The 15,466-nt window shown below is 41.1% G+C and overlaps 1 protein-coding gene across 1 annotated transcript in view; it reads left to right on the plus strand.

The window, feature by feature from the left end:
* The window catches only part of ptprt (protein tyrosine phosphatase receptor type T), a 382,622-nt gene that overhangs the window by 259,048 nt on the left and 108,108 nt on the right, over positions 1-15,466 (plus strand). The window contains 1 exon segment of the mRNA XM_037782155.1: positions 13,183-13,318. Coding sequence (XP_037638083.1) covers positions 13,183-13,318 — 136 coding nt within the window.

Raw genomic sequence — 15,466 nt, forward strand, 5'->3', positions numbered from 1 at the left:
TGCATCACTTCACTCTGGCCTTTGGCTTCGTTACCTTGTCACAGACAAGTTCCCTTCGAGGGCCAATCAAGAGCTCAGTTTGAACATGACGTGTTTGTGTATCCCTGTAATTGATTTGGTCATCATTTGACATGTTGCATTGCATTCTGGGATTGTTCTCAGTAAATGGGTACAGCGGGGATATAGAAGCTGTCATGTAGCTGTCAACAGATGTGCATCGGAGAGAGAATGGATAATAAATATAGTAAAATACACACACACACACACACACAGTCTGTACAAGCGTTTCACACTCTCAGTGTTTTCTATAAAAACGTTGATCCAGGATGAAGAACAGAGTTTACTTCTTAAAAACATCATGTATGAATTTAATGAATAAATGGAGCCAGAAAGGATCATCAGTTGTTATTGACAGAGTATTCAGTAAACACAACTTCTTCCAACTGTGTATATTATAGTGTTGTATTATATATATATATATAATATGAGCAATGAGCATTTTTATCTCTTTGTCTCTACACCGGCGACTAGGGAGGACGGGACCTGCCAAAATCCAAAATGAATAAATAAATAAAGAAATGACTTGATAAAGAAATGAATAAATAAATCATTAAATGGACCAAAATAATATTAAAAATAAATGTAGGCATTAAATAATTAATAACATTTGACATAAATTTGATATTTCTGTTTTACTTTGCTTCTTATTTTATTTACCTTTGGAATAATTCCCCATCTATTTAATCTTCTATTTAATTTCCCCTTTTATTTATTTATCTATTTATTTATTTGTGCATTTATTTAAAAATGACTTTTACATTTATTTATTCATTGTTAAAATATATTTATTAATTAATTTATGAATTTATTTATGATTAATTAATTAATTAATTTATTTATTTATTCATTTATTAATTGATTAATTGATTAATTTATTTATTTATTTATGCATGCATTACCCTCTGATTTATTTCCCCAAATTTATTTAATTCTGTATTCTTTTCTATATATATTTATTTGCACATTTCTGCCTCAATTTGCAAATGAGGGGGTACATAGCCCTTTTAATGATATTTATATATATAAATGATATAAATACATTTAAAGTTCATATAAAAAAATAAATAAAAGGGGAAATGAAATAGAAGAGGGGATAGATAGAGGAATTAATAGAAAAATAAATAAAAAATAGAAGTTATGTCACATTTTATCAATTAATTAATGCCTACATTTTTTTGTAATATTATTTTGGTATATTTAATATTTATTTATCATTTATTTATTCATTCATTTTTGATTTTGGCAGGTTCTGTCCTCCATAGGGGACAGCTGTGGCCGGACGCATTGTGTTTTCAGGGTGTCCGTCCCTCCATTCGTCTGTATGTCTCTCCGATCTGTTCTTGTGAACGTGATATCTCAGGAACACCTGGAGGGAGCTGTATCACATCTGGCACAGACGTTCACTGGGATCTGAGGATGAACTGGTTAGAATTTGGTTGTCTAAGGTCAAAGGTCACTGTGACCTCACTAAACCCGTTTTTGGCCATAACTCAAGAATTAAAATGTTAATTATGACAATAACACAAAGTGATGAAGAGATGAAGTGATGAAGAGATAAAGAGATGAAGTGATGAAGAGATGAAGTGATGAAGAGATGAAGAGATGAAGTGATGAAGTGATGAAGATATGAAGATATGAAGAGATGAAATGATGAGGAGATGAAGAGATGAAGTGATGAAGAGATGAAGAGATGAGGTGATGAGGTGATGAGGAAATGAAGAGATGAGGAGATGAAGTGATGAAGAGATGAAGTGATGAAGAGATGAAGAGATGAAGTGATGTAGAGATGAAGTGATGAGGAGATGAAGAGATGAGGTGATGAAGAGATGAAGTGATGAAGTGATGAAGAGATGAAGAGATGAGGTGATGAGGAGATGAGGAGATGAGGAGATGAAGTGATGAAGAGATGAAGTGATGAAGAGATGAAGTGATGTAGAGATGAAGTGATGAGGAGATGAAGTGATGAAGAGATGAAGTGGTGAAGAGATGAAGAGATGAAGAGATGAAGTGATGAGGAGATGAGGAGGTGAGGAGATGAAGAGATGAAGTGATGAAGAGATGAAGTGATGAAGAGATGAAGAGATGAGGAGATGAAGTGATGAAGAGATGAGGAGATGAGGAGATGAAGAGCTGAAGTGATGAAGAGATGAAGAGATGAAGTGATGAACAGATGAAGTGATGAAGTGATGAAGAGATGAAGTGATGAAGAGATGAAGAGATGAAGTGATGAGGAGATGAGGAGATGAGGAGATGAAGAGATGAAGTGATGAAGAGATGAAGTGATGAAGAGATGAGGAGATGAAGTGATGAAGAGATGAGGAGATGAAGAGATGAAGAGCTGAAGTGATAAAGAGATGAAGAGATGAGGAGATGAAGAGATGAAGTGATGAAGAGATGAAGAGATGAACAGATGAAGTGATGAAGAGATGAAGTGATGAAGAGATGAAGAGATGAAGTGATGAACAGATGAAGTGATGAAGAGATGAAGTGATGAAGAGATGAAGTGATGAACAGATGAAGAGATGAAGTGATGAACAGATGAAGTGATGAACAGATGAAGTGATGAAGTGATGAAGTGATGACATGTTGGACAGACGTGGAGACAGACGACCACTAGGAGCTGATTCGAGTTTTCTTCTTTTTTTAGTCAACATTTTTATTTAGTGGATAGATCTTACCGTCAATATCATACTCACACACACACACACATACACACATACACACACACACACACACACACACATACACACATACACACATACACACACAACCCCACCCCCCCCCCGATGATGAACTGTTTAAGTGGTTTTACTTCTTAAAAGCTCCAAAGCTCTCAGTAAACCTGTTGGCCTTAACATGGCAACATTAATGGAAACTCTGTGTGTGTGTGTGTGTGTGTGTGTGTGTGACAGTAAACAATGGACAATGCTAATGGTTGCCTCTCTAAATTATGGAGACTAAAGATAATGTTAATCCATCACCAGCATCTGAACACACACACACACACACACACACACACACACGTATATACACACACACACACACACGCACAGAGCGCTGCAGCAGCATAGTTCAGATTAGTAATCCTGTTAAACACACTCAGCCATGCTAACGCTAATCCACGGAGGATGCACAACGCAGCTGCTGACAAACAATAGCTGAAAACTAAACCTGCACATCAACTCTGATACTACACAACCACACACACACACACACACACACACAAACACACACACACACACACACACACACAGTAAGCAGCCCATTTGCACGAAAAGGCTTATAAATGTCAAGATAATGTATAAGGCGTTTAGCGTGCAATAAAACCGCCTTTCTTGATTTCCACGTGTCTTGTGTACGCCATGTATCCTGAACTGACTGTGATGTAAACACATCCACGTATAAATGCTACAGTAAGAGTTAGTGAAGTAGAATAAGAAGAGAGAAAGACCACTGATGGTGGGAGGGTCCAACAAACACAGGACTTTAACCAGGAGACCGTTGGTGATCCCTGTTTGGTTTTGTACGTTACGTTAGTTTTTTGTTGACGTTTGTGACGTGTTTTCCGTAGTTGTTTACGTGTTTTACTTAGTTTACTTCCTTATTTTAAGCCCAACCATGATGTTTTCCCTTACCTTAACTAAGTGGCTAAAAAGCGTTGTCATGACATGCAGAATGTCGGCGTAACGTTGTGCTATTTATACGCCTTCCTGTGAGACCGGGGTTGGCGTAACACAGATGCAACTTGAAGATGTCTACTGTGCATACAGACGTCAAACGTATACGTACATTTTTTCACGCACTGATGCACACACACACACACACACACACATACAGTAAATATACTTAACTAACTTTACTTCATTATTTTTCTTTCCATTGAAATGCATGTTACACAATAGATATATAATAATAAGAAGAGAGTCAGTCAGTGGACAGAATGAAGGAAAAACATTCACTTGTACATATACACACACACAAACACACACACACTCACACATACATAAGCTGCACCCACGCTCAACTAGCGATATGTACGGTGACATGCACACACACACACACACAGAGAAAGAGAGGCAGTGTTTAATATGCCATTCAGGGCGCTGCAGTGCGTTGGAGAATCAATCTCCTCTCCATTTGGATGAGATTATGTTTTTAATATCTCAGGTTTTACCCATAATTCCTCCCTGATAATTGTATCATGCGCTCCAAGTAGGCGGAATGAGAAGAGGAAAGGTGCAGAGAAATGTATAAATGAAGAGGATATTACACCAGAGCTCAGATACCCACTCACACAGCTTGTTGTGTGCCTTCAGAAACACAAGAAATTCTGGGAATTAATGCCAATATCATCAGCAGGCCAACGTTGTCACAGTTAATAATATATATTATATAATAATAATAATAATATTAAAAAACACTGAGGGAGTCTTAATCTTCTGCTCCTCTGTAGGACCAGATTAGTATGTTCAACCCAAGTAGAGGCTGAAGCTCTGCCGATCAGACCACAGGCACAGTTTGCTGTCTTTTTTTTATTGTTGCTACGCAACCACTGAATGAGTACTAACGTTAGTTTAACATGAACTGTACGCTAACTAATTGTCAACATTACAGTTTAAATGAATGAAAACAACTTAACAGGAATCTCAAGTAGCATTCATTTGTCTCGTGTTGCATCCTAACTTCCACTGACACGTTATTTAGTAGCTAAAACACTGTGTGAGATATTTTAGTATGAAACCAATTGTATGTGAATTACATACTATTTCTGGTGAAATATTACAGTGTGCAACGCTGGACACTACGATAGCATCAACATCCCACAATGCAATGCTGTGACAACGTTCATAACGGAAGTTGACAGACAGCTCTGTAACAACAGTAACACTTTAACTTATCTGTTTACTGTTTGATCTCTCTTTGCTACGTGGAATATACTCTATGTTTGAAGTCAGTTCAGACTTTTATTCTCACACACCGTCGTTTTGGTCACGAGGTTGGTGCGGGTTACCATGGTTACACGTCTCCAACCGGCAAGGAGGATCTCAGGAAGTGACGACATAAATTACTTCTCAGTGCGTCAGAAAAGATCCAACCTACACTTTATTCACACAGAAGGATGTTGAACGATAGTACGTAGTGCAGAGTATGAGATTACGCTGTTTTCTGTTCACATCATGGTGACTACGGTTGCTAAAGTCATATCCGTAGCTCCGGGTATCAATGGGACAAACGCTAATGATGTCTGCTCTTTTCTGCTCTGAGTTGATTTCTTTTCTACCACTGTGAGGCGTTCAGGGTGCTGCTGTAAAACCTGGAGGCACACAGACCGGAACAACATGAGGCTCTCAGCAGCGTAAAGCAGCGCTCTCATTAAAAACATCGTTCAACATCCAACACTGACGATACTGTATCATATATTTGATTTAAATAATCCAGGACATACATTACACCATGCTCACTGCCGAGGGATAATAATACAACAAAAGGAACTAGAAGTGCACTCGGAGACCGCAGACGTCCGCCAAGGCAGGTTCATGTACGTCTGAACTTCAGTTACAGCACTTCTGGACTTATTTTAACCCAAACCACCATCTTTTGATGAACCTGAGGAAGTGTATTTTGAAAAGACTGTATGCATGTAATGAGGGTAACTTGTCACGTGTTGCTGGACATTCATCATACCACCCGTTGTATGTTGACTAGAACTACATTTAATGTTCTGCTTTTCTAAGAGGAAACCTTTCTGTGGGTAGAATAATGCTGTTTTGTTAACCTCGGTGAGCATGCATCGTATGGCATTGAGTGAGTGTGTGTGCAGTAGCTGTGCTGCAGTATTCCCCCGGTAGGACGGCCTATCACTGTGAAGGCCGAGTGGTTGTGAGTCTGGCGTCTGCAGAGACAGTCGGAGCAGTTATACCTCTCAGATCGATAGTCGGGTCTTTCTCCTGGGGGGGGTTTTACAGGAAAAATAAAGAAGTTAAGAGCATTACCAAGCGGGCCGACCCTACTCCCCTCTCTGTTCAGCTCTACCTGATGAGCCGTCCAGCGTGTTCAGCACCAAGAAACAGCTGGAAGTGGACACGAGACAACGGAGGATCTGTAGTTGAATATTCCCTACGCTGATTTATTTTAAAAAGACATTCTCCCTCATCATAATGTTTCTGGTAAGCCCATATATGGTTTCCATGGCAACGCTGTCCATTATAAGATGAGTGTTATTATAAGATAAGACCTTTTCATCTTGTGATGCATAAAGAGTAATGATCTAAATGATGGAGATGGTTGATCACTGGAGAAATGAAACATGTCTGAATACATCAACAATACCATTGTATGACCGCTAAACACACGTTCATTCAAAAGATTCAATTCAAACTACTCCACATGCTTTTACTAAAAACATGTCAAACATAATGGAAGAAAGCACATAATTAGAGTAATTAGAGTAATTAGATCTATATCTTTTAGGGCTGTCATCGATTAAAATATTTAATCACGATTAATCTCAAATGAATCAATCTTTTTTGTATCTGTTCTAAATGAACCTTAAAGGGAGATTTGTCAAGTATTTAATCCTCTTATCAACATGGGAGTGGACAAATATGCTGCTTTATGCAAATGTATGTATATATTTATAATTGTAAATCAATGAACAACACAAAACAATGACAGATATTGATCCAGAAACCCTCACAGGTACTGCATTTAGCATAAAACAATATGCTCCAATCATAACATGTCAAACTGCAGCCCAACAGGCAACAACAGCTGTCAGTGTGTCAGTGTGCTGACTTGACTATGACTTGCCCCAAACTGCATGTGATTATCATAAAGTGGGCATGTCTGTAAAGGGGAGACTGGTGGGTACCCATAGAACCCATTTACATTCACTGATCTGGAGGTCAGAGGTCAAGGGACCACTTTGAAAATGGCCATGACAGTTTTTTCTCGCCAACCTTTAGTGTAAGTTTGGAGCGTTATTTAACCTCCTTCATGACCAACTATAGAAGTCAGTGGCGTTAAAACGATATCGCGTTACCACGTTATTATCGCGTTAACTTCCTGCAGCTTTACTAAAAGCATTTCAAATATAATACATGACAGGTTCTAACTTGATCTCTATTTTGAGATATAAACTGCTGTCACTGTGTTTTACATTAAGAGCTCTGTGTGGTTCTGGTTCTGGTTCTGGATACTGAACTTTAGTTGGTGTCCTGGGACCATTTTGAGACGTGAGAGCAACATCCTGCGAGACATTTCCGTTGTGAAACAAGATGAGGACGTTCACCTGGCCAGACATAATGTTTAGGTACGAGGTCCTCTACTCTTTCAGGGACCTGAGATGTGCCAAGAAAATAATCCCCTCACCAGCTGCCAGCTGCTGGCAAGACAGCTAGATGGATCCATAAATTGTAGATACTTATGAGCCACCTGTTAGCTGACACTGACAATACAATAATGAACGAGGCCGCGCTGTCCTCCATATTGTGTTTGCACCAGTTGTCAATCAATCCCATTTTGCTTCGTCTCAACCTTTACCCTCTTGTGATGGACGCAGTTGCATTGGATCGGCGGTCAGAGCGCCGTCACAGCCGGCCCAATTAGCCAAGCGGCTCCTGAGCCGGCCAATGGCGGTGTTAAATGGAGCCGAACCCGTCGGCAGATGGGTCCTCTACTGTTACATCGTGAACTGCTGAACCCAATCAGCACGTGGGCCGCTGAAGTGTGAACAAATGGGGTCACACTGTAATGTGTCAGGTGATACATACTGTGGATCACTCCGGGGGGAAATGGAGGTTTAATACACCTGAGGGGTGATTATCAGGGCAGACTGAGCAGACGTGTGTCAGCGGGTCTCCTGCATGATCGCTCAGACCAGCTGAAACTCACACCTCTGCTGATTACAGGGCCACATATCACAAAGTGTCCTTCATAGTTCATCAAAACACAGCAGGCCGCTCACTCCTCACGGCTGATTGTCTGAAAACCAGTCGGTTAAATAAATCGCTGGGGTTCAAATATGCACGTTTTACAGCTCTTGTAGTAATTGTCCAACATCCTTCAGGGGTAAAGGTCATGTGACATGTTCAGTTTGTGTTGGCAGCATTGTATGCTGAAATGTACCATGACATATTTCATTATGGCTGTTGTCATATTTGATGACATCATCACCCTAACAAAGGAAAGAACTAGATGTGTGTTATATAAATGTAATGTACGGTGCTGTCAGATCGCTGCTGGACCGCCTAGTTAATACGGCCACGGCATCTCTTTGTGTGCAGCGAGCAGGAAAGCAATCGTTCTTTGGACCTCCGTGAAAATGTAGTTTTGAAAGGCTAAACGCCAAAAAAATGGATTGAATCAGAATATTTTGTAAAATAAAAACATGTTTAAAAATGTTGGAAATGATTACATCTATCATTTTTTCAATAAGTGTTGACATTTGGACTTCACAACACCCTGGACTTATTAGAAATGTTTGGCTCTCTAATAAGTCAGAAACAATCCTCCACAGCCAGTCATGTTCTCTGTAGTATATACTGTATACCATAATCCATTCATGAAATATTTAATTACTGTTTTAAAGTGTCAACCCTTAAGATTTCAGTCGTGGTTGATGTGAGGTCTCTGAATACTGGAGGCAGCAAAAGAAACTATTGTCATTTTAATAAAGAATAATGAGGCAATAATTAGCCTTTTCCTATCATCTGATTTTATGCTGCAGGCGACATCAGTCTGCCAGCGGTGAGAGGGAAGTAGTTGCTGATGGGCAAAGTTGACTGCCATCAGTGTGTGAGTGTGTGTGTGAGTGTGTGTGTGTGTGTGAATGGGTGAATGCTGACATGTAATGTAAAGCTCTCTGAGTAGTCTGAAGACTAGAACAGAGCTCTAGAAATGGAAGTCCATTTACCATATTTTTTTCTTCTAAAGTAGACATCAAACATTGAGGATTCTTCCACTAAGGAATATGAACTATGTGTTACAGCACTTAATACTTGAGCATTAAAACGTCTGTTTGATGTCTCATTTCCTCTGGAAACGGGGAGACAAAGCTTCTTGGTCTTCTCCTCCATTAAAGCGTAGGAGGAGAAGGGCACATGTATTTTCTTCTATATATTTATTCAACATGATCTAGCTTGAGGACGGGGACGCTGTCCGTGATCGGGTTACAGAGACGGTGAATGTGTTATCATTGAAGGCATTGAGGCTTTTTAAAGGAACATCTCGTCAGCGCAGCCATTGAGGACTGCGGCAGCTATTAGCGAGCGTGCCAAGGTTAGGTGCTTAAGCCGTTAGCTCGGTGGATTCCTCTGCCAACCTTGTGTTGTTATTGCAGAGGGGGCGAAGATGAGAGAGACAGGGGATTAAACCGAACTCCCACGCATCAGTATTACTCTATTAATCGGCTGTCTTTGTCTATCAAGGTTAGAACAAGAGGCTGCTCGGTGCACGTCTGAGAGAGCAGGTGCATCTCTGTGTGGGATCCTCGTCTTTCTCTTTATTCTCATGTCATGTCAGGGTTGTGTTGATTTTATTCTCTTTATCTCTCTCTCATCATCTTTCTTTTCTTAAAAGACATGTCGGATTTATTTCATTCCTTCATTTCTCTCCTCATTTCATTTTCCCGTTTCTCATTTGTCTCCCACATGTACCTCCATCTGGCTCTCTTTATTTCTTTCTTTAATTTATTTATGTGTATTCACTATTTTATTGTATCCGTGGCCTCCCCACCCTCCGTGCTTCTTTCAGTTTGTATCTCCGGGTTATGTGGCCTTGCTTCCATTCATCCTCCCACAGAGGGCAGCAGCTTTTTGTTAGTCTGCTTTTCCTTTCTGTCCAATAGAGCGGCATCCTTGTCAGAGTTGGACATGTAACTTGGACTGGAGCTGGTGTTTGAGGAACACTTGACACTCTTTCAGCAAAATGTCACCTGGAAATAATGAACTGGCCTTAAAAGAGTGTGTTGAGTTGTTGGGTAGTCAGTGGAGATGACCTTCTGATTGAGAACGAAACAGTGTGTACTTAAAAAAAGTGATGCTTGAAATAATCAAGTCCCATTTATTATTAACTGATAACTAAAGTTGGAGGTTTGTGTTGGTTTCCATGCAGCGTATAACGTTAAATGAAGAAGTGTCTGCAGTAGCAGCCCTCATGTCTCAGTACAATATACATTCAGGCAAAAGATCTACACTGTGTTCTTCTGTAGGGCCTAGTGGATAACCTATAGCATGCCTGCTCAACAGGTTAGCATCTGTCACTTAGAACGTTTCCATGGCAACCTATTAAAACACCTAATAAAGGAGAACGATGCAGACAGGTTTTAGGGCCGATCACATGCCGCGTGTCAAACACGTGGACAACGCCGGCCGCGCCGCCTGCATCTTTTTATCCAGGGTGCTGGGAGGTTGCGCTACTGTCGAGTCTGCCGTTACCAAAACCTGCCTGCTGCCATGACGATGATGATGAAGTTGCGGTAATTTAGCAGTAAAAGCCTCACTGACTAAATTAAACAACGTCCAAACAAAGATAAATGTATTTCCAGCACTGTCAGTACCTCTCGGTATGTTCACTGCTCCGTGCGTCAGGCTGACCGACCTTCCAACTGGATGTCGTGACGTCGTCGGTCAGAAAGAGTGAAGCAGTAAGCTAGATCATAAAGCTCTGGGTAGTCCTGCACTAACAGGATTAACTTCTCCTCCAGATATTCACCGTAGACTGACAGTGATATCTGCTGGCTGTGATAGATTGTTCCTCGTCACATGACATTCGTGTTGCATCGTTCCAAAAGTTGAACTAGTTTTATCTGACGGGCCCTGATAAACAGACGTTTGGGAACGCTTCGGCGCTGCTCTGGCATTTGAGCACGCCTTCCACACATCTACATTGACAACAATGGATTCAAAAAACAAATAAAGCTGCATTTAAATCTAAACTAGAGAGATAACTAATGAGAAAGTGAATCCATGTTCAGCAAACTGCTGGAACATGTTCATCCACAACGTAGAACTCCTCCAGTATATAACCACGTACCAGACTAGAACTCACACTAGAGTTTAAAGAAAGGAGCATTACAACAACACATATTATTATTGCATTTGTCAAAAGCTTAGATATAAACTGTAAGCAAAATATGATGACATCAAATGATCCTATCAGAGTTATAGTTTGACCTCTAGTGATAAAAATAAATATGTTTTTGTTAACAGAGAAAGAAATCTGCTACACTGAAGGATGTGAAATGATGAAGTGACCATATAGAAGTCAAAGGTTAAGAGTTCACTTAAGAAAAATAAAGCATATGTCTCATCAGACCGATGTTGACAATCAACCCGTTCTCACTCCCAACTCGTCAGAAGCACCGTTTGGTCAGCGCCCCTCGTCATCGGAAACCGACGCAACCCCCGCGGCGTTATTCTGCAGTCGTAGCAGTGACGTAGTACTAACAGCGTGAGTGTCCGTTCAGGGCGGGAGGGTCCGTAACGCTGACTAATTTTGTCACGTCAGTCTTTAGTCACGTGACCCGTTGGTATTGTCAGTCCTGTGAGTCGTTATTTGGTGAAGTTAACGTCAACCACGACCGTTTCCTAACCCTAACTAAGTGGTTGTGTTGTCCAAACCTAACTTCCTGTGGAAACAGAAGTTTATTTTGAAAGGACACTGTGCATGTCACGAGCGTATATAGACACGCCGTCCCCGGTCCGTCTAACATTAACACTAGAGGGTAACCCCGTGGGTCGGTCTGCGATGCCGAGGACCGAGCGGTGCTGTTTGATGAGTTGGGAGTGAGAACGTGATGTAAAATGAGGAAGTCTAAGCAGGAGGTAGGAAGCAGAGCACATTCAGAGGTGACTGTCTCTCCGTCTTTCCTTCACCTTCTCTCATTCAGTCTGTTGATCGTCATCTCTATGGCCTCTACATCAACCCATACACTGATGACACATCTCTTACCTGCGTGAATATGTATTCAGTATGTCAATCCGACTTTGCATTCACCTTGCCCAGGTGTTGTTTCCTATCTATTTAATGCTCCATGTGCATGTGTGGAGTTTAAACCTCGACGTCTCTGTATAACGTCTACATGTGTGCATTGTTTGTCCTTGGGACGTTTTCACTGTTGGAACGTGGAATGAAGAAAAAAAAGAACTTGTAGCTTTGAAATAGTTGTCATTCTTCTTAGTCTTTATTCCTCTTCTCTTTATCTATTGATCATATGTTGAAGACACATTGGTTCATTGGAAACAAAGGACTTTTTCATGTTCTTGATGTTTTGTTAATTCACAGTGTGATGAATGTATGGTGATACCCTGTCCACGGTCCCCACATGGCTGAATTACACTGTACATGTTCAATAAGTGACTGTCCCTGGTGTTGACACCTCCAAATGAGTTCAACTATTTTGTTCTAAAATGATTTGGCAAAAAAAAAGATTTACTTTTAAAAAATGCAAACAAAGAAAAGCTAACAAAGTCTTTGGTTATAAAAACACATGGCCCGTTTAAAGTCTGAGTTCTGGTAGGTTGAAATGATTATTTCCCCTCTTAAAATGCCATTTTGGAACACAACTCCTGTAAACATTCCTTGTGTTTCTTGTGTTGTTGAGCATGTTGTTGATGTTTTCCTCCCCTGCATGATGTTTATCATGTGTTTGACTCTTTACATCTTGATGAATAGAGTATCTTCACCTTGGGGTCAACTGTTTGTGGCTAACGTGTGTGTTTATCAAGGGTTGCTACCAATGCTAAACCATCTTCTGTGAGTTTCTCAAGGATAGCTACCAATGCTAGACCATCTTCTCTGTGTCTATCAAGGATAGCTACCTATGCTAGACCATCTTCTCTGTATTTATCAAGTGTAGCTACCAATGCTAAACCATCTTCTGTGTGTTTCTCAAGGGTAGCTACCAATGCTAAACCATCTTCTGTGTGTTTGTCAAGGATAGCTACCAATGCTAAACCATCTTCTGTGTGTTTGTACATGTATGAGTGCCTGATTGTGTTCATGTGTTCGTCTATGACTGTATGTGCGTGGCTATTTCTACATGGTTTCCCACCAATGTGACTATGTGCATACCTGTGCGTGTGTGTGTGTGTGTGTGTGTGTGTGTGTCTGTGTGTGTAGGTGCGTCCACCCAGGACTCCGATGCCATGGAGCCAGAGAAGCAAGTGGACAGCACAGTGAAAATGGCCGGCGTGATCGCAGGGATCCTCATGTTCATCATCATCCTCCTCGGCATCGTACTCACCTTCAAACGCAGGTAGGTCATAAATGATAATAATAATAATGATAACAATAAACACAAGACACAGTGCAGCTTAATAATAATAATAATAATAATAATAATAATAACAATAAACACAAGACACAGTGCAGCTTAATAACAATAATAATAATAATAATAAATCGTCATAACATTCATTTAGTATAGTCAGACAGTTGGTAGCCTCTATCAGACTCACTGAGAGCCACAGGACCAAATGTCTTAAGCTGGTTATACACTGTACGATTTTAGCCCGTTTCTGGCCCGAATTTTGAACCGCACGACTCATTTTAGAGTCGGACCAAATTTCAGCTTCGTCGGGCGTCGTTTGCCATGCAGTGTACGGGGGGACCGAGGACCGATAACTCCTCCCGCCCGGCCGTCAGACAGTCGGATGAATTTCTGACATGTCAGAAATTTTGGTGGTCCATCTACAGACTTTCTCACAGTTGAAGCAGACCAGCCGAAGCCTCGACGTCAGCGCCTTTTTCCTCCTCTGTTTACAGTTATCAGAGCGTAGCTATCGAGATAACAATGTAGGCTACAATAGATATAGCTAGGAAAACGTAGCTAGCTTTTCTCCAATTCTCTACTGTCCACGTCTTCCTCGCCACCTGCAAGTCCATATTACGATACGCCGCTTCCTTTGTTGTTTAGACATTTCAGCAGACAGGATGGCACGTATGATCAAGGCATTACATTTCTGTCTTGTTAGCATTGTGACCCGTACAGACCTCTGCTAGCAAACACACTTTACCTGCCTCGGAGCTTTCCAACCAATCTTTATTGACAACTGTCAATAGCCAGAACGGTCCGCAGGGGCCGACGGGACCGTACAGTGTGATCACTCAGGTCGTGGTTGACCATCGGACCGTACAGTGTGATCACTCATGTCGCGGCTGATGATCGGACCGTACAGTGTGGTCACTCAGATTGTGGCTGATGATCGGACCGTACAGTGTGGTCACTCAGATTGTGGTTGATGATCGGACCGTACAGTGTGATCACTCATGTCGCGGCTGATGATCGGACCGTACAGTGTGGTCACTCAGATTGTGGCTGATGATCGGACCGTACAGTGTGATCACTCATGTCGTGGCTGATGATCGGACCGTACAGTGTGATCACTCAGGTCGTGGCTGATGATCGGACCGTAGAGTGTGATCACTCAGGTCGTGGCTGATGATCGGACCGTAGAGTGTGATCACTCAGGTCGTGGCTGATGATCGGACCGTACAGTGTGATCACTCAGGTCGTGGCTGACGATCGGACCGTACAGTCGGAGTACAACATCTTTAACATCGTACAGTGTATGTCCAACTTTGTGGCCACGTTTGCTGTGGAGTTGCTTTATGGCACAAAACAGGAAGTGTAAACTTTCCCAGTCTCAGCAGATTGTGAACGGAGCCAACAGCTGACTAACAAATCAATTCAAAGATGTCAGAAGTTAGAGCAGCACCAGATAGAGGCTACCAGTAATCTTTATGACCAGTGTGTCATTTTATAACAGGAAGCACTTCGACAACAATAAATAAAATACTGCATTTAGCATCCTTAATCCTTAAACTGAATATGGATAGACCTCATACTGTCCTCTTAGTTGATATGCAGGTAGACACGAATCAGTAGGCCGATAGGAGAGACGCTCAGTGTATTGACAGGTAATGTCTTGAGGTGAATTCAGTTAAAAGTTTAATAAGGACGATTGAATCTGAATATAAAACACTTCTTAGAGATTATCATTCATCAGACTGTGCAGGTTACACACTGTTAGGATTGTGAAGGCCACAGACTCTCATTTTATTTCTTGAGGCAATATTAAAGGTCAGAATTCTGTAATACGTCTGGAGATGTACTTAATCCTCTCCGACCCTCCAAGCAAAATCAAACACAATGAGTTCAGATATGTAAAACCCAGATGAGTTGTGTTTGTTAACATGCACACTGGCTGCCACCATCACCTGCCGTCCTCTACTTTCTCTACTTCATCCATTCTCCCATCCTCTCTCCTCACTCACACAACGCTTAGACCTTCGGTTTTTCTCATTTATTTATGTTTGTGTCAGTTTTTTGCGTCACATTCAAAATGTAGAGGACTCTCTGCTGAGAAATAACAAAGTAAAGGATAAATCTTTAGTGAGACTC

Source organism: Sebastes umbrosus, chromosome 1 (genome assembly GCF_015220745.1).
Source record: "Sebastes umbrosus isolate fSebUmb1 chromosome 1, fSebUmb1.pri, whole genome shotgun sequence".
In the NCBI taxonomy this organism is placed as follows: Eukaryota; Metazoa; Chordata; class Actinopteri; order Perciformes; family Sebastidae; genus Sebastes; species Sebastes umbrosus.